The sequence below is a fragment of the Neolamprologus multifasciatus genome, chromosome 20, assembly GCF_963576455.1.
Source record: "Neolamprologus multifasciatus chromosome 20, fNeoMul1.2, whole genome shotgun sequence".
Taxonomy (NCBI): domain Eukaryota; kingdom Metazoa; phylum Chordata; class Actinopteri; order Cichliformes; family Cichlidae; genus Neolamprologus; species Neolamprologus multifasciatus.
Window position 1 is genome coordinate 21,340,280 of NC_140458.1, and position 17,699 is coordinate 21,357,978.

General features: G+C 43.0%; 2 protein-coding genes across 5 annotated transcripts in view; both read left to right on the plus strand.

The window, feature by feature from the left end:
• Positions 1-51: 51 nt before the first annotated feature.
• LOC146494900 (uncharacterized) lies at positions 52-12,106 on the plus strand. Of its 2 annotated transcripts, XR_014871436.1 has the most exons (7): positions 52-1,338; positions 1,825-1,997; positions 5,237-5,452; positions 9,195-9,355; positions 9,455-9,587; positions 10,030-10,487; positions 11,136-12,106. XR_014871436.1 is itself a non-coding variant. In XM_085145141.1 (6 exons), the coding sequence occupies exons 1-6, from the start codon at positions 1,059-1,061 to the stop codon at positions 10,204-10,206; spliced, it is 1,140 nt and encodes a 379-aa protein (XP_085001267.1). In that variant the 5' UTR covers positions 52-1,058; the 3' UTR covers positions 10,207-12,106. The 2 variants fall into 2 exon arrangements, 1 of the variants encoding a protein (XP_085001267.1); XM_085145141.1 differs by having other exon boundaries at positions 10,030-12,106.
• Positions 12,107-16,618: 4,512 nt separating this feature from the next.
• Positions 16,619-17,699, plus strand: part of klhdc8b (kelch domain containing 8B) — a 232,759-nt gene continuing 231,678 nt past the window's right edge. For 2 of the 3 annotated variants that reach the window (XM_085145129.1, XM_085145131.1), the window contains exon 1: positions 16,619-16,906. The gene's annotated coding sequence lies outside the window, so the exon portion shown is untranslated. The remainder of the gene's footprint in view (positions 16,907-17,699) is intronic. The other variant, XM_085145128.1, reaches the window with a different exon arrangement.

A 17,699-nucleotide genomic window follows, 5' to 3' on the forward strand; every position in this document is an offset into this window, starting at 1 on the left:
AGTCAGTATACAGTATGTGGATGACAACCTGGAGAAAGATTCTGCATACTGGGAGTGCATTCTTTGGTCAGATTAGACAAAACTAGAGTTTTTTTAATCACAGAGACGACGTATGTTTGGTGAAAGAAGGGAGAGAGCAGAGAGATATTCAAATTAACGATCCAAAACGCATGTTGCTCTTTTGCTCTTCTGGAGGTGGTGAAGAACTAACTCCAGAAGACCAAAGTGACTGACTTGTCTGCCATTGAAAATGAAATGAGGTTAACTGAAGACCAAGGTCTATGCCAGGAAACCATTACATCTGAGAGAGTTTCCAAAGAAGAATGGGCTAGGATTGCTCAGGGAAACAACTGCAGTCTGTTATTCAGCAAAAATGAATTACAGTCGACTATTAGCAACAGGGGGCTGATAGTTTTGACCCTAGTAGCTTTTGTTTTTGGTGCAGTTTCTGTGTGCACAACAGAATAATGTGAGCATCCAAAATAAATCTAAGATGTTTGGAAAAGCTGAATTACAAAAAAAATTCTTGCTCTGTTTAACAGCACTTGGAAAATACTTTAAAAAAAATGCAGTTTTCATTCCTCATCGATAAAACATCTGTACGACCTAAACACAGAAGGACACCTTCAAAAGAATGCCAAGTCAGACTAGTGAAAGTGCAGGTGGACATAATACACTTAAGGCTGAAATTCATTCATTTAGCATCATCACATTCAGCCTTATTTCTGCTGGTGCCTACTTGCTGTCACTGGGAACTAATCAGAACAGAGCAACCAGCGTGTTGATGACACATTTTGACTGTGAGAACTTTAGATGCCCAACCTGTTTTATAATATCATTAGCTATAACTTCTATATGCACATGAATAAACACGTGTGCGTGACACAACAAACGCAAGGTGGCGCTGTTTCGCGTGGTTTGGTTGCATTCAGCCACAGAGCGGCTGAAGAAGAAGAAAGTGGGCAAGGGAGAACCGGTAAATAACCATGAGTCAATCCTGAAGCCGGTCAGGTAGGAATTTCTGTCTGTGATAGTCTCAGTCCACTAACGACGCTGTCATGTCGGATGTCGGTGAGAGCAGCTGGCGTCAAGCTGAAGAACATGACGGCACAGAAAGCGAAGAAGTCCACGCTTCTGTGTGGGGGGCACGTGACCCTGCGCTGACAGTCCCTCAGGGGCTCTGGACCGCACATCACGAGCCGACGAGGAAAAGGCTGGTGCTACATGTTGACCTAAACAACACCATACTGGTGTCGGACGCCGTGACGTGTCAGGGGACTTTGGCTGCTCTGGACTACTTTCTGACCACTGTCACTTGGGGGAAGAAGAACAAACACGGTAAACACGGATGGTGCTTTCCAGCAACACGCGGGAATGCTAGGAATGTATGTGCACGGGCGCGCGCGTGTGTCAGTCAGGTGACACGGGGGAACCGTTTACTTTTTACTTTCTCTGTTAGACCCCCGGAACAATACGTTTACGCGCTTTACAAATACTTGGGCTTGATTGAAATTAAACGCATCATTGGAAAAGTTGAATACCATCCAAAGGGACAGGTTACCTTTTATTTAACGCAAATTAAATTCTTATTTTCTTTAATGTTTGGCAGAATGTAAGTTCCACCAAGGCTAAGGGGTTGACATGTTACATTTATTAATGAATGAAAATTATTATTTCAGTTTAACTTACACAGAGTTCAAAAACAAAAGCAGTGATTTTTTCAAAAAAGTAAAGGGGAAGTTTATTTTAATGTGCATGTTAAAATCTTGGAAATAGACCCTCCTTTGTCCAGTTGTTTATTGTGTTGTCATTGTTTCTATACAGGAACCTGGGAGTGGTTGAGTGACTCACCCTCTCTGCTCCCACCCTGCAGCGAGGCTGTAAGCTACTACTCCCAGTTTGGACGGATTCCTGGTTTCACCTCTGGTGCTGGCCGTCGCTTCCGTAAGGCTCTGGATGAGCACCTGGACCTGCTCTGCTGGCCTGATGGGATAAAGGTTGGTGTCTTGATAGACAGAGTCGCTGCGGGGCACTGAGACAAAACCGTTACCCTCTGATTATTCCTTCTTGTCAGATTCTGATTTTTCAGCGACCCTGTTCAGAAACCCTTTTCACCTGGAATCTGCGTATATGCGATGCAGTTTTGTTAGTGCAGCGGCATCTGGGAGGAAACAAGTGCAGCACTTTTCAGTTTTTCATTTTAAATTTAAGCTGTGCCTTATCATGCTGCTATAACCAATTTAATATTTACTCATGATTCATTCATTTTCTCCGTTAATTTTCACACAATGTTTCTGACCCTGGTTCTGCTGAAAGTTTCTTCCTGTTAAAATGGAGTTTTTCCTTAACACAGTTGCCAGTTACCACAGTATTTTTTCTCTGTATTATTGCGGGGTCTTTACCTTACCTTACTTATATAACTGGTGTGAATTTTCTATTCACACCTGTGATTGGGAGTCAGGATGTTGTATGCATGTCTACATCTGGGTTAGCGGCCAAGTGCTGGTTTCCACGATTAAATCATCTGTTGCGCATCAGAATCAGAATCGTGTTTATTGGCCAAGTATATGTGCAGACACATACAAGGAATTTGGTTCCGGTAGATGGAGGCTCTCAAGCACAGCAATGTAAATCACACACACTCACACACGTGTCTATATATACACATTACACATGCATACACAAAGCTGTGTAAACCAACTATAAATAACTAATCTAAACTTATATACATAAAATACAGAAATGAAGTGAGGTGGAATGAATACTACAGAATGTACATAAGGTGCAGTTGCAGTCTGGCAGTGGGAGCAGTGTGACAGGTCAACTGTTTAGAAGGGAGATGGCGAGGGGAAAGAAACTGTTCCTATGTCGGGTGGTCCTGGTCTGCAGGCTTCTGTACCGTCTGCCAGAGGGCAGCAGATCAAAAAGTCTGTGTCCAGGGTGTGAGGTGTCTGTGATGATTTTCCCTGCCCGTTTCCTGGTTCTTGAGAGTAGTGATGGGCAGATGAAGCTTCATGAAGCACTGAAGCTTTTCATCCAATTGGTTCACCCCAGCGCAAAGCTTCTTGAAGCTTCATTTGCTCTAGTAGGACATCTACTGGACGTAAAAATATTAGTTGGCATGAATTTGAAGAGTGTGGCCTTTTGCACACAGCCTGTAAATGTCAACAACAAAAGGAGTGTGTAAAACATCTATATTGTAGTGATGGCAGTATACTGTGTATATTTATACTGGCAGTATGGAAAATAATCATTTGGAAATGCTTAAAATGGAAATGATCATTTACTGTGAGGTGAGGTTGGGGTGTGGACAGTGGTTGTGCTTTTGTAACGTTCAGGTATGGACAGCTACACACTGAGGCTTTGAGCCTCAGTCCTGCCCACATTTTATTCTGTAAAAACTACATTTCCACTCCTTTTATGACCTCTGGGGAGTGGGGCGAACATAGCTAGGATTTAATGATTTAACAAATCTTTTAAATGGCTGGGAGTCCTCAATCACCATGCTAACCAGGTCTTCATCTATTTGAGATTGTTCTCCTGAGGAAAGACAATAAAAACAAAGCACAAATATAAATATCACACACGTAACTTATTGCATTGTATAATATTGTTATATCATTTAGTAACATTACAGCATGCTATATTATCATGGCATTTGATGGCTCACCTGGTCTTGCTCCACAGTCGGTGTTCCCCCTATTCTCATGCAAAGCTCTGTAGTGCCTAACATGGATGAGGTGTTGTTGTTATATCCCAGCTCCCTGGCACATAGCAAACACTTCACCTTGTACAAAAGTACAGACAGCTTAACATAAATTGTATTGCACCATCAGTATTATGAAAATACATCTTCTGTAGAAATTTACATACCTTGTTGGGAAGAATAAAATCAAAATGTTCCCACACAGGGGAGGACATCCTCCTCTTCTTAGCTGGCTCCATTCTCTCCTGACTTTCTCTCCTCACTCTCCTAAACCTCCAAACTCTCTCCAAACTCTCACTAACCGCAACTCTCCATCAAACACCTACATTTTTGAATGAAGTCTTAGGGGTTTGTATCTCTGTCATATCTCGCGGCAAAGTTCGAACCACTTCATGAACCAGTCACGTGGTACAGCCGGGCAGCGAGGCTTCGGACGTCATCATTTTCAGCTCCTCCCATAAATGAAGCAAGCCTCGATACGCGCATCGCGGAAACGCCCCCTCCATTACTCGACACAAGCTTCGAAGCCTCGATACAGGACGTCACATCACTACTTGAGAGGTACAGATCCTGGATGGAGGGCAGGGGGGCGCCGATGATCCTTTCTGCTGCCCGTACAGTCCGCTGCAGTCTGCTCCTGTCCTGTTTAGTGGCTGCACCATACCAAACTGTGATGGAGGAGCACAGGACAGACTCAATGACCGCAGTGTAGAACTGGATCAGCAGCTCCTGTGGAAGACTGTACTTCCCCAGTTGTCTCAGGAAGAACATCCTCTGCTGGGTCTTTTTAAGGATGGAGTTGATGTTGGTCTCCCACTTCAGGTCCTGGGAGATGGTTGTACCCAGGAACTTGAAGATCTTCACAGCTGACACAGGGCTGTCTGATATGGTGAGGGGGAGCAGAGTTGAGGGATGTCTCCTGAAGTCAGCTCCAGATTGTGCTGACTGCACCAGAGTACCAGCCGCTCAACTTCCTGCCGGTATGCAGACTCATCACCATCCTGAATGAGGCCAATGACAGTGGTGTCATCTGCAAACTTTAGGAGTTTAACAGCCGAGTTCTTGGAGGTGCAGTCGTTAGTGTAGAGGGAGAACAGTAGTGGTGAGAGGACACATCCTTGAGGGGCACCAATACTGAGGGACCGAGTTTCAGAGGTGATCTCCCCCAGCCTCACTTGTTGCTTTCTGTCTGTCAGGAAGTTGATGATCCACTGACAGGTATCTGGTGCCACGCTGAGCTGGGAGAGTTTGGAGGAGAGAAGTTCAGGCACAATGGTGTTAAAAGCCGAACTAAAGTCCACAAACAGGACCCTGGGCGGTCGAGGTGTTGCAGGATGTAATGCAGCCCCATGTTCACTGCATCATCCACCGACCTGTTTGCCCGGTAGGCAAACTGCAGAGGGTCCAGCTGGTGGTCTGTAATGTCTTTCAGATGGGCTAACACACCAGCCGGTTTGCGCTTGTTGCAAACCGGCTTGACAGATTGATGCAATTAGTGTTAACTGCTTTGTGGCCCTGTGTCTGTTGTAGGCAGACAGAGATCTGTCTGTAAAAGGAGAAGACGGACGCCTGTACCACTGGATCCTCCCGTCCTTCTTCCAGCTGCTCAGAGATCTATCACAGGAAGGTCGTGAGTTTGCCATCCTCTTCCGTACGTTTGGAACCGACCTACCTCGCGTGCTAAAAGCCGTATCCCGAGCACTCGACGGGGCACACCCGCTGTTCCCTGATCTGCCTCAGCTAAAGGTAACTAACACAGGCATACATTCAGCTGTAATACTTGATGAGACTGCACTATATAATAACAACGTATGTGATTAGTTAGAAATGGCATGAATGGAAGAGCAGGGGTGAAACTGGTTTTAAAAAAACAAACTGTCCGTCATTGTTCTAGAAGACACTTTTTCAAGCAACATGTAGAGGTTTATAGTCGCAAGACAGTAAATGGACTGAAATAAGTCATTTAGAATTAGGGTGCCTTTCATATGAGGTAATATTTCCAGGATTTGGTTTACCTGTAATGAAAACCTGTTCAGATAAATCAAGGACAGCAGCAACTGTAAAAGTTGCACTTTGAGTAGAGTTTTTAATTGGTGCAGAAACTAATGCTACCAGCATTAAAGGTACAGTCAGTAATTTTTTGAGGTTATTCAATAGAAAAACTACTGTACTCGTAATTGTACACATGTAATTTCATGTTTCATTCATGCATTCTCATAAACTTAAATCCATTAAAAATATACTGGAGCGGGTTTGCAGTTTCTGGTTGCCACAATGTTGCTCCACCATATTCGAGTCCAGAGGGCTGGGAAGGAGATCTCCCATCTGACTAATGGTGTTTTATATATGTGGCTGGAGATCAGCCACGTACATAGTTTGCCAAAAGAAGAGGAGAAAGACAGTTGTAGGCGTTCATGGAGACACATTTAAATTCCTGCCTGCACCTTCAGACTCAAAATATGAAGGTTCTTACCTACGATTTATCATTAAAGAACAAGTCCTCTTCACCAGAAAAACAAAACCGTGAAGAAAAGAGACAAAGCCAGAGGTCAGTCAGAGGAGTAATGGCGTCCCAAATGATATGTTCCTACAATGTTGATTTATTCAAGGCAGAATGAGTATATAGAAGCTCCAGCAGTGTATATTCTGACGTCATAGCCCACATCTTTTAAAGCTGCATTTCACGTTCTTGCCTTCACTGCGTTAGTCCATGAGAACTCGTACTCAAAATGGTTCCACTGGAACAATGATACATACACACCACTGGTCTCACTTCCTTCTCAGCTTATAACTGTTGCTGTCATCACTACCTGGAAGTGATACATGAGTAAGTTTTAAATTGTGCTTATATAGTGCCTTTCTACTCTGAGCATTCAAAGCACTTTTTGCCTCACTCATGCATTCATACAAGCAGGTTTTTGTGCTTTCTATCTAACATTCACACACTGCATCAGAGAGTAAGTAGTGGGGTCAGCATCTTGCCCAAAGATATTTGGAGCCACCAATCTTCCACTTATGTAATGTAAGTAAATGACCTGCTCTGCCTCTGAGCTACAGCCAGCTGGAGCTACACCTCCAAGTCACCTCCAACCAGGTCTTTTATGTAATCTTATAACCTTAAGCTATTAATGTTGCATGCACATCGAGCTGATGAACTTATTTTAGTTACACTTTAAGCCTCACATCATTAAAGAATAGAAGAAGGCAACTTCAAACACTTGTTAAAAAACAGTAAATAGGACACGGTAATTAGAAGCCTTATTATTAATGTCTTGCTTTGTTGCTCTTTTTATTTATTTTTTATTAATTTATTTTTTGACCAATAGAATTCATTGTAGCTGTGCTGCAAGTATCGTAATTTGTTCAGCTTTTTTTGGGTGGCGTATTTTAGACTATGCTTGATAAATTGGTGTTGTGCACTAGATCTTGTGCAGAGCACAATCTTCGGTGCTCTTACACATGAAACCTTCCCCAGACTCAAACATGCATGCACTTGACTCGTCACCTGGAGGGTTTTGTACATGTTAGTGCAGTAGAGTGAAACCGATTGATTCAGAGAGAGAAAAGCAGAGATTGGAAAGGATGGCTGGATAGATATGTGTGGAGGAGGATGGACGAGATGCCCTCAAACTTAGCCTGTCAGCCACAGTTATCTCTGTGAAGAAGAGCTCAGTGGAAATCTTATTCAAGCAGTCTCCTGTCAGATGCTATTAATCTGTGTGTCGAGACAGACGGAGCAGGGGGGAGATCAATCACAGGAACTAATGTGATTGCTCACTTTGTGAACTTGAGTTGTCTTCCTGCTACTTGGGGGCAGCTGCTCTGCTGTATTTGATGTCAAGTTGCGGGGATGTGTGTACAGGGGGAAAGGCGTTTAATTAAATGAGGTTATTAAACCTTGGTTAGTTTACAGTTCAGGCCAACTCCATCCTAATGTCCACATCACTGTGTTTGGTGGCATCTGTGTACCTGATTGTAAAATCAGACCAGCACAGCCAGTTATTATTACATCTCTTTAATTTCACATTGGATTTGACTGTATGTTGCAAATGCACCACATGATGGTTTAAGCTTTTTAAGCCAGTAGTTTTAAGTAGAGTACACTGAAAATCCCCAATGTTTGATTCAGCAGGGGAAAGCAGACCCTGTGAGGCAAAGCATGCAGAGTGATGGGGGACAAACAGTAAAGAAACACTGCAGTAGCTGTGTGCAGAATGGTGCTCAGAACCAGTGTTAATGTTAAACCGACTACTCGTAGGTCATCCATCCATCTGTGCTTGAACACAAAAGAGACAATGATGATGTCGTGTCTTTAGTGACATAACAGGTTGTCAGAGGCACGAACAGCTGTGTTCAGCTGTACCTCAGCTCAGTGATGCTTTGAGTTAAATGCACATATAAAAAGTGGCAGTGGCGATGTGTACGTTTTATTTATTTTTTGCCATGTTTCACTGTTAACATACTGGAATATGCTGAATAGCATTTAGCACACAGAGATGCTTAAAGGTATTTAGATATAAGGCCAACTGAGGTTATTATAGTAAACTAAAAAACTAAATATAGATATGTTTGTTATTAACTGTAATGACAAAATACCCTAGATCTTTGGAAAACAATGAAAATGAACTAAAATCAAATACAAATATAAAGGAAATAACCTTTAGTATTTGTTAGTGTTAGTTGTTAAAATTCCCCTGTAGTTACACTGTAATTTCAGATCAAATAGATCTGTTTAATTATATTGACCTGCCAGTACTTAAAGGTAGGTACACTAGAATAAAGGGGTAAAAGTCACGTTTTTACAGGAAAGTAAGTTGTTAATGGAGAAAAGTCCATTTTACATTTATATTGGTAAAACAAAAGGAAAATGGAATAAAAACAATAAATATTAAAGAAAGATAAATATAAAATAAATTATTGATAATATTAAAAATGAATGAAATGTAAAAACGTGTGTGTTTCTATGTATCCTGAAATTCTAGCCTTGTTTGAATTTGGTTTTATGGTTGAGGTTAGACGTATATTTAGGTTAGAGTAAAGATTTCATTTCTAAACTTTGGATGAAATTGTTGATTAACGGCCTCACAAAGATATTTAAACAGACACGCCTGTTTGTGTGCCTGTTGTCCCCAACCTCTCTGCTCACGCTGGCAACAGAGGACAACTTTTAGCTAAGATATGAAGTAGGTGAAGAAAAATGGTTTGTCAGCAAGACAATAAAGGAATCACCGTAGAGCTGAGGACATTTTTAAGTATCCACAGTACAGGATGGCAGAGTTGTTTTTTTAAAAATTTCACATCTGCAAGAATTTAAGCTGATTACACAATTAATTTAGGTCAAGTCTACCAGAGGCCTTATTTTAATAACAGAATAATATCACATAATTGGTTTATTTTTATTTTAGTTTTTGCTTACAACAGTTCTTTTAAAGAAGAGCTCTCCGTCTCGTTTCTTTATCTCTGACTCTTCTTCTTGCTCTTGGCTCAGCTGAGCGTGGCTGTGACTCCAGGCAAGATCCGCTGCAGCAAGAAGGGAATCGTCCTGAATCGAGCCGAGGAGCGGGTGTCCTCTCGCGATGGAGAGAGAGGCCTGTACGAGTACTTCAGCTCCGTGCAGGGTCTGGGAGGATTTCAGGACCACTTTGACTGGTATGCAGAAAGCTTCTCTAAGAAAACCTGGCTGTGGATTTTGGGGTTTTATTCTGAGCTTTTCCAAACCTTTCTCTATATTCATTGTTTTCTGTCCAGGTGGGCTGCTAATTCCTTCTCCATCCGTGGGGGGAAACCAATGTGGGTCGACCCCTTTGACAAGCACGTACAGCACATCTTTATAGATGACAACATACGACAGAATGATGAGGATACTATAGTTAACCCGAAGGTAATAGCACTGCTTTACTCACACAGTTCAGCCTGTATCTGGTGAGTTTAGAAAAATAAAGTACACCAAATTAGTTCATGATAATAGATTTAGTATTGTAGGAGGAGACAGGGTCTTGGAATTGGGTTGCTTTTGTGAATGCAACGCTTCTGTAATTTAGAGATGGCATTTTGTTTTCGGCATGGCTCACTAGGTGTTCACTGCCGTACACCAGCATGTTGCAGTATGTTTCACACGTGTGCATTTGCCATGTATTTTGAGGCTCTATTATATATAATCCCCAGACTGTGTGTCATAACTGCGTACAGGCTGGTAGACTGGTAGATGCAGAGATGTAGGCTGTAGCTGCTTCAGAGCTCCAGAAACTAAACATGACTTCTAACCTTACTCTGGTTTCCTTTTTGTGCGTGCGTGCGTGCGTGCGTGCGTGCGTGCGTTGCAGGTGTTTTTGGACCCGGGTGGCTCAGACACTCGTATAGCCTGCACCTCGGAGCTGTATGATATCACCTTGATCCAAACCAACCTCCTCCAGGCCATTTCTGACCCCAGCTACTTCACTCAGCGTGTCCACATCTGTCTGGAAAACTATGAGAAGAATGTCCAGCAGGGGGCAACCTAGAACACACTTCAAACTTTGCATACTTCCTGTACAGTACATCAGTTTGTCTGTGAGACAACCTGCAGTGCAGACAGGATTAACAGGCAGGCGGGACTAGTGCACACCAAAGCAGAAGACTTGCTCAAAGTCTAAAGTTCATCCAAACACAAATATTAAGCAGTTACATGAAGAAAAAGTTACACGGACAGGTGGACATAGAAAAAAGCGGCAGCTATGTAAACAGGACTGCAATTCATTAAACGGTTTAAATACCACATCCTTGATAAAAAAAGGATAACTGTGTAAACAATAGGGGTGGGGGAAAAAATCGATACTGTGTAGTATCGTGATATTTTGTTTGCTAATAATGTATCGATACAGGGACAGCAGAAATCGATATTTTGTTACAAACAATTTTTTTGTGGACTGGAACATGCTCTGACTTCAGAGCATGTTGATCAGCTCCTTTTTCTGAGCAAGAATCCTGACACTCCTTCACTGTCCGGATGTGTTTAACTTAAACATGACAGTTTACTTATTTTAATTTAAGACATGTTTTATTTTAATTAAGTTTAAAACTTTTTTTATTTAATGTAAAATTATATTTTGTTTTAATTTACTTTCAAATTCTTCAGTTGCTGAATGGGCTGCATAGTTTTCATAAACTGCATAGTTCAGAATAGCTATAATTGTACCAGATGATTGCATTCAGTTAAGTTGGACTAGACTGTAATACAAACCGTTCAGTTTGTCAACAATAAAACTGAAATGAGAGAAAGACTGAGTGTGAGACTTTGATATTAGATAAAATGAATATTGATAAAGTTTACCTTTATGTACAGAATCTGAATATCGCAAAATATTTTTAAAAAATTGCAATAATATCGTATCGTGCGTTAAGTATTGTGATAATATCGTATCGTGAGTTGTATGGTGATTCCCACCTCTAGTAAACAAGGAGCACTTCAGTGAGATTGCACTGTCTGCTGTCCTAAAGTGAACTGGGACCCACGTTTTTGACCCAGTTGAGCACTGAATTGGCCGGGCTGGACTCTCTAATTACACCGACAGCTCTGTGACTAATCACTCCACGGTATAATTGGCCAAACTCTTAGAATTTGGAGGCAGACAGAATAATTGGTGTCAGATATGGAGAAAAGCTCTTCAGCTCTTATGTTAGTTGTGGGTTTTGCTTCAGCTCCTTTTTCTTTCTCGGGCCGTTGTTTACATCCACTCAGAACCCAGCGGTAATACTTGAATATTTTCAGGTGACTGAAGCATCTGATTACTGAGTATATGTTACTTCTGAATGCACTGCAGTCATAAAGTAACTCTTTGTGACAGTTGGCTCAAACCTTGTGCTGTAACCTGGTTTAATATTACTGTCTTGCTGTCAAAAGTCACCATAATAGATGTAGAAGAGTACATATCGTGCTCCTGATCGGATCCGGTGTCTGTGGAGCGCTCAATAAAGCAGTTAGATGGTAGAGAGTAACATCTGAGCTGCAGAGATGTTTGCATTTAATTTGTTTGCACTGAGTTATTTTTATTTTATTTAAAGACATGCTTGAGAGAATTGTCTAATACGTTGAATTTGGGAGAAAGTTATGGTAATTTTTGCTTTGAGGGTTTTTAGAATATGTTTATTGCTAAGCTTCCAGGGAGGCTTTAATGACTTTGTTTTTCTCAGGTCAGTTTTTAATGACAGCCAAATGAGCAGTAATATAAAGGACCCAGATGTAGATAGAGTGGTGTTTTTTTGTTTTTCTTTTTTATAGCATATTTTCACCAATGTTTTCCTTGCTGATGAATACACTAATAAGAAAAGTTTGGAGAGAAAGCTTTAGTAGCTGTGATAACGTCACAGAAGACCAGACTGATGAACTCTTTGGGGCTGATGCTGATTTTTAGGAAGTTTTTTTTTTTTTTTTTTTTTTTTTAAAAAAAGAAGAAGAAAAAAGAAAATGCATTTTCTGCCTTGTAATGTTAAAAACCAGGTTTTGGTTGGCACATATTGAATAGAGCATTTAATATGCTGCTATCAGCCAATAATATCAGCTGACTTGTATCAGTCAGGGTCTAAATCACAGCCTGTATACTCACTGGAAAATCACTCAGACAGCAACTACTACTAAAAAAAAAACTCCAGTTATCAAGTTTTAACATTATTTAAAAAGTTTTTATTTAAAATTATGTAAATTAAAGGTATTTTATTTATTGAAGATGGGATTCCATCCAAATGTAGTGCACATGTTTGCAATAATTGAAGAAAAACAGCTAAATAAATGCATTATTTAGTGTTAAACCAGTTCAGAAGAACAGGAATTTTACTTTTGTTTTGTTTTTTTACTTTGAGGAAGCTAAAATGATCTCATAGCTCAGCACACATCAGGTCATTTCAGCTGCCATGTTGGTTTCTGTGGATACTGAATTCATGTTTCCACTGAACACTGGGGCATTTTTACATTTTATTTCAAAGTGGCAGTTAACACATGCTTAAAGACCATGCTTAAACCTCAGTAATTTATTTATTCATACAAAGCAAACTGATTTGTACTTTAATCACAACACTGAACCTTTCAATAACTTGTGTAAGTTGAACCATTAGGTCACTGGATGTGTGAAAACCTCTGACAAATGCAGTCAAATATTGCATCGATTCATAGGTTTGTACTTTTTGATGGCGGCAGCAAAACTTCAACATTAAATCTAGTAAAAACAAAGCCAACACAGCTGTCAACAACTGAGTACTGAGGTGAAATTCCCAAGGTTTGACTATTGTTAAAGGAGATGTTCCCATTGATGTTCAATAAAATGCTAATGCTTTTAATTTTCACGTGTTAGCAAGTGTTTTTTGTTTTTTTGGGTTTTTTTGCACAGCAAAATAAGACAACCTTTGGTGTAATACAAACAAATGCATTCACATGGCACTGCAGCTTTCAATGTACTGATATATATATATATAACCAAATCCATAAAGGTAACCTCTCCGACATGTGCTGTATTTACATAAACAGATAAAACTCATATGATTATTATGATTAGTAACTCTGTGTGTCTGTGAGAGAGATAGAGAAAGGAGACCCAGTAAGGATCAATGACACAAGGTACAGTGTTGATGTCAGTATGGAGCTGTACTATATGACTCTGTTAGTTGTGACCATTGCAGACACTTTACTGTAAAAGCGAAATATTCTTATCTTCTCCATAAGCCCAAACACTCCTGCAGATACCAGAGCTTATTTCATGTGGAAAATGGTGAAGTCAGAATACGGAATGATAAGGTCTGTGTGTGAGAGATAAAATGCTTCCTGTCTCTATGGGTTGGGATCTGATTAAATTGTAAAGCTGGCTTTAACTGAGGTGTTAGAAGTGAGGATTTAGTAAGATGCTTCTGCTCAAACATTTCAGTAATTAGCTGCTTTGTTTTGTCAGAGGTCAGACACTTCGACTTGTGACGAGCCAGGTCAGGACTGATTCTGATACATGATAAATATGCTGCCGATGATTGATTTATTCCTTCTGTTGCAGAGGGTAGAGGGACATCAGTGAATAAGACCAGAAATAAAAACAAAATCCATCCATAGGTTTTGTAAACGTCTTCCCCAATGTGAAGTCTATACATAATGAACTGTTTTGGACCTATACGCCTCTGTGCAAAACATTCATGAAACTTTCAAATCATATAAAGGTTAAAAATCAGTTTGTTTGTTTTTTTTGTTTTTTTTTGCCTGTCCCATTTGGTTCTTTAGCCATCAGAATTGTTGTCTGAAGACCAACAAGGATACCCAATGGATTTATTTTGCCAAATGGATCATCATGGCATTGCCGTATTGGTCCATTTGGTCAACCTTTGTTTTGATTATTAATTTTATTTTATTTTCAGTTGTTACAGATGGGACAGACATGAGTGATGGATAGGAAAGGGAGAAAGAAAGAGGAAGGAAAAGAAAAACAGAAGGGGAGAGGGGCAGTGAGAAAGGGGGGGAAAAAATATCTCCGGGATCACCTGTTGAGAGAAAAAGAATAGAAAACAAGCAAAAAAAACAAACAAAGCAACATACTAAACAACACCATCGCATTAATATAGCTAAGTGTAAACAGCAGTAAATACTAAATATTGAATGTTGTTGTGCAGCACGCAGGACAGACAGCGCACAATGTGCTTTGAAGTAGCAGCCAAGAAAGGTGTGATTTAAGTCTACGAACAGTGAACACCTGTGTGCACACCTGTGTGGATCGGCGCGCTTGTATTCAAATGGTTTCCCCATGTAATGGTCTGCAAGAGGATGTAGAGAGCCATAGCCCTGTCCCCCAGGGCATGAAGCAGGCATGGAGGAGATCCAGGCCCCAGACATCCAGAGGCCCCAGAGTGCAAGAGCCCAAGGAGGACCACCGGAGGGGCATCCGTGCCACCTTCTTGGGAAGGGCTGAGGATCCCCAGACGAGGGGTCACCCAGGAGGCACCGGGCAGAAGCTAGAGGGGGCTGCACCGGCGTGCCCGCCGGCTCCGCCAGCAGCCAGCTGTGCCAGAGTGAACTGAGCCGCAGGCACAGAGGCCGGAGGCCCGAGGGCCCTCCGCGCCCCGGAAGAGGCCTGACCGAGCAACAGGCGCCAGGAGTGAGCTGGTACATACCTGAGCGCCCAGCCCCGGACACCAAGAACCACCAATGCACCGACCCCTGAGGACATCAGTCACCGGCAGGGAGTGTGGTGAGGGGAGATAGGCCTCCACACTTTGGAGGGCCTGGGAGTTCCCAGAGAGTTGGAGTCTAAGACCCGACCTGACATATAGACACAGACAAACAGGCACACACAGACACAGACATGCATTCCCACCCTCATGCACACATATACAAACACTCAGCACTCACCCAACGTAGGAATAAACGTAAATGGACATGTACACACAATCACACTCCTCAAACATACTCTATACCCCGGGTCCAGGTATCCTCGCCCCCAGAGGGGGAAACGGCACCTAGACCCAGGAGATGTTACCCTTCCCTCCGGGGTGGAGGCAAGCAGACCGCCCCAGGCTCCGCAGCAGCAGGGAGGCCAATCGGACAGCCAGCATCTCTTCCCAGCCCCCCCGCCCCGATGGCTAGCAGAGAACGGGGGTGTGTTAAGACCCCATACCTCCCTCCTCCCGCTCAAGTGTAGTGTTGCTGCGTGTTGCTCTAAAGTGCATTTAAAACAAGGGAGAGCATGGTGCTGCTGCCAGAGAGCAGCAGGTGTTAGCACGGCCCCTCCCGAGAACCCTCAATGTCTACATGGATTTAAAATTGAGAGGTGGGCACCGGCGCCAGAGGTAGGTTTGAATACACAGACCGTCTACTGGACGCCGTTAACGTGCCCACCCTCAAGGCCCTATATATATGTGTGTGTGTTATGAGAGTGCCTGTGCCAGATACCTGTGTGGGTGGGTGTGGTGGAGCGGGAAGAGGGAGGCAGCCGGGGATGGGGCCAGCTCCCCCGCTGACCCCAGTAGGCACCCCCGTCCTCTGGTATCCACCAGGGCAAGGGAGCCCAGGCCCATCCAGACCGGGGCCTACGGCAGCAGAACCGCCAAGCCCCACAGGACCCGGGGCAGCCCACCCTACCCCACCGCAGAGGAAACTGTACCCACCCCAACATTCAATCATCTCCCAGACTACACAAGACACAGACACCCAGGTTAAGTTTATTCTCCACCTCTCCTATGTCTCTCCCCCACCTGCAGAGTGGACTCCTGCAAAGATGGAACAACCTCCCTGCCAGTTGAAGAGCCCCCCGGTTAATTTTTTTTAAAAGGTAAATTTTTTTTGTTTCCAATCACTCTGCAATATTTTTTTTAAGAAATCATGTGAAGAAGAAAATCTTCACACGCACAAAATAGAAAATATGTTGTTCTGCTCTAGAAAATCTGTCACATTTGATTGTTTATTTAACTCAACTCTGCAATATTTTTTTTCACCTTAACCACCACTTAATAAATCATAGATTTAATAAATAGTAAATAAAGACATTTTCATTAGGATTCTTTCACCTCAGTGGGTCTGATTCTAAAGGTTTCCATTGCAATCTTATTTTGTCTGTTACAACTTAATCTATTTTGTTGACTCCTCTAAAACACACCCAAATCAGTCTGCAGTTTCAATCAAACTGCGTCGTTTGGCGAAGTCTCGTTTCCACTCTGACGTATTTTGCGTATTTTAAGCGGATGTCGAGAGTTCCCTCAGTCCACGCGGGGGCAGCAGAGCAGCTTGTGGAGCAGCTTCACCTACAGACGCGCCATCCCTTCTTTCAGGTGAGTCTGGAGTTACCTGGTGCTGGCTCTGCGCGGCGGCTCAGCCGAGAAACAGCGACGCAGGCACCGAGTTTAAAAATAAATAAATAAAATAAAGTGGCGATGAGTTGGGTGTTTTCACTTCAGGATGATGAAGAGGCACAGCTGGCAACGGGGGGGAGGTCTTTTTGAGACTGCGTAAATGCGCGCTGTTGAGTGAGTGAGTGAGTGAGGGGAGGAGACCGGAGGCGAGGGACAGGCGGAGCAGGCAGGAGTCGGGAGAAATGTTGAATCAGTGTGTGTGAGGAGGACGGAGGTAACTGCTGGTCTTGCTGGATTCTCTCACTGAACAGGTGCACGGCGCTTCCGCCGCTGTCCTCTGCGGGTGTCCAAACGTTTACGCGGAGCTGCCACGGTGAGCTCCGACTCACCGGTGACTCACACAAGGAGGAGGTAAGGACTGTTGCCAACAAAACTTTCCACCCTTTTAGACGTTTAGTTCATGTGATCAAATGCCACACGGGTGGACGTGTGGACTTTGTTGCCTTTGGCACCGCGAAGGAAGTGCAGATGTGGGAGGCTGGCGCAGTGCAGCGCTTCACCTCTGCGCACATGGGCTCCGCTGGTACGAGACCTTCTCGTCGCTGGGCGTTGCGGAGCCATCAGTGGGCACGCGACTGGGCTCGGGCGCTCTCAAACACTCCACATTCTGATGATGCGGTTAGAGCGATAAGATGGTGGGCGAGGATCAAGCAAAGGCAACAATCAGAAATCTGTTTGGACGCCATGTCCAAAAAGAATCCATGCACTCTGATGTATGGTCAGTTGTTAAGTGGCCGTCACGAGCTGCTTTTTTGCAAGTTTGGGCGGCAGATGATATCAGTGAATTGTGGAAAGTGGTTGTGTCGTACTTGTTAGATGGAGTGCAAAGCTTTGAATGTGCTGCGTGATATTTTTAGACATATTCAGGGATTTGTGCTAGAGGTTGCAGGGGAAAGCCATCCAGATGCGTCTGCTCTAGACCAGCGGGTCCCATCTGCTGCGCTGACCAACATCTGGATGTGTCGTCGGTTACAGGAGGGCTCCGAGTTTGGCCGTTTTTATTTCAACTTTCTTCTTTGTGTCTAGACAGCTGATTGTATGCTTCCAGGTACAAGCAGACGTCCCTCTGCGTCCGCATCTTCCATTCTCGCTTCCTTTCCCGAGTAGCATCCTCCCGCTGCCGTCTGCTCTGTTAAAGAGGTTG

Coding starts and splice junctions, on each gene's coding strand:
- LOC146494900 (XM_085145141.1), top strand. CDS start 1,059: ATGTCGGATGTCGGTGAGAGCAGCTGGCGTCAAGCTGAAGAACATGAC. Junction 1,339..1,824: donor GGGGAAGAAGAACAAACACG/GTAAACACGGAT, acceptor GTTTCTATACAG/GAACCTGGGAGTGGTTGAGT. Junction 9,356..9,454: donor TTTCAGGACCACTTTGACTG/GTATGCAGAAAG, acceptor TTTTCTGTCCAG/GTGGGCTGCTAATTCCTTCT.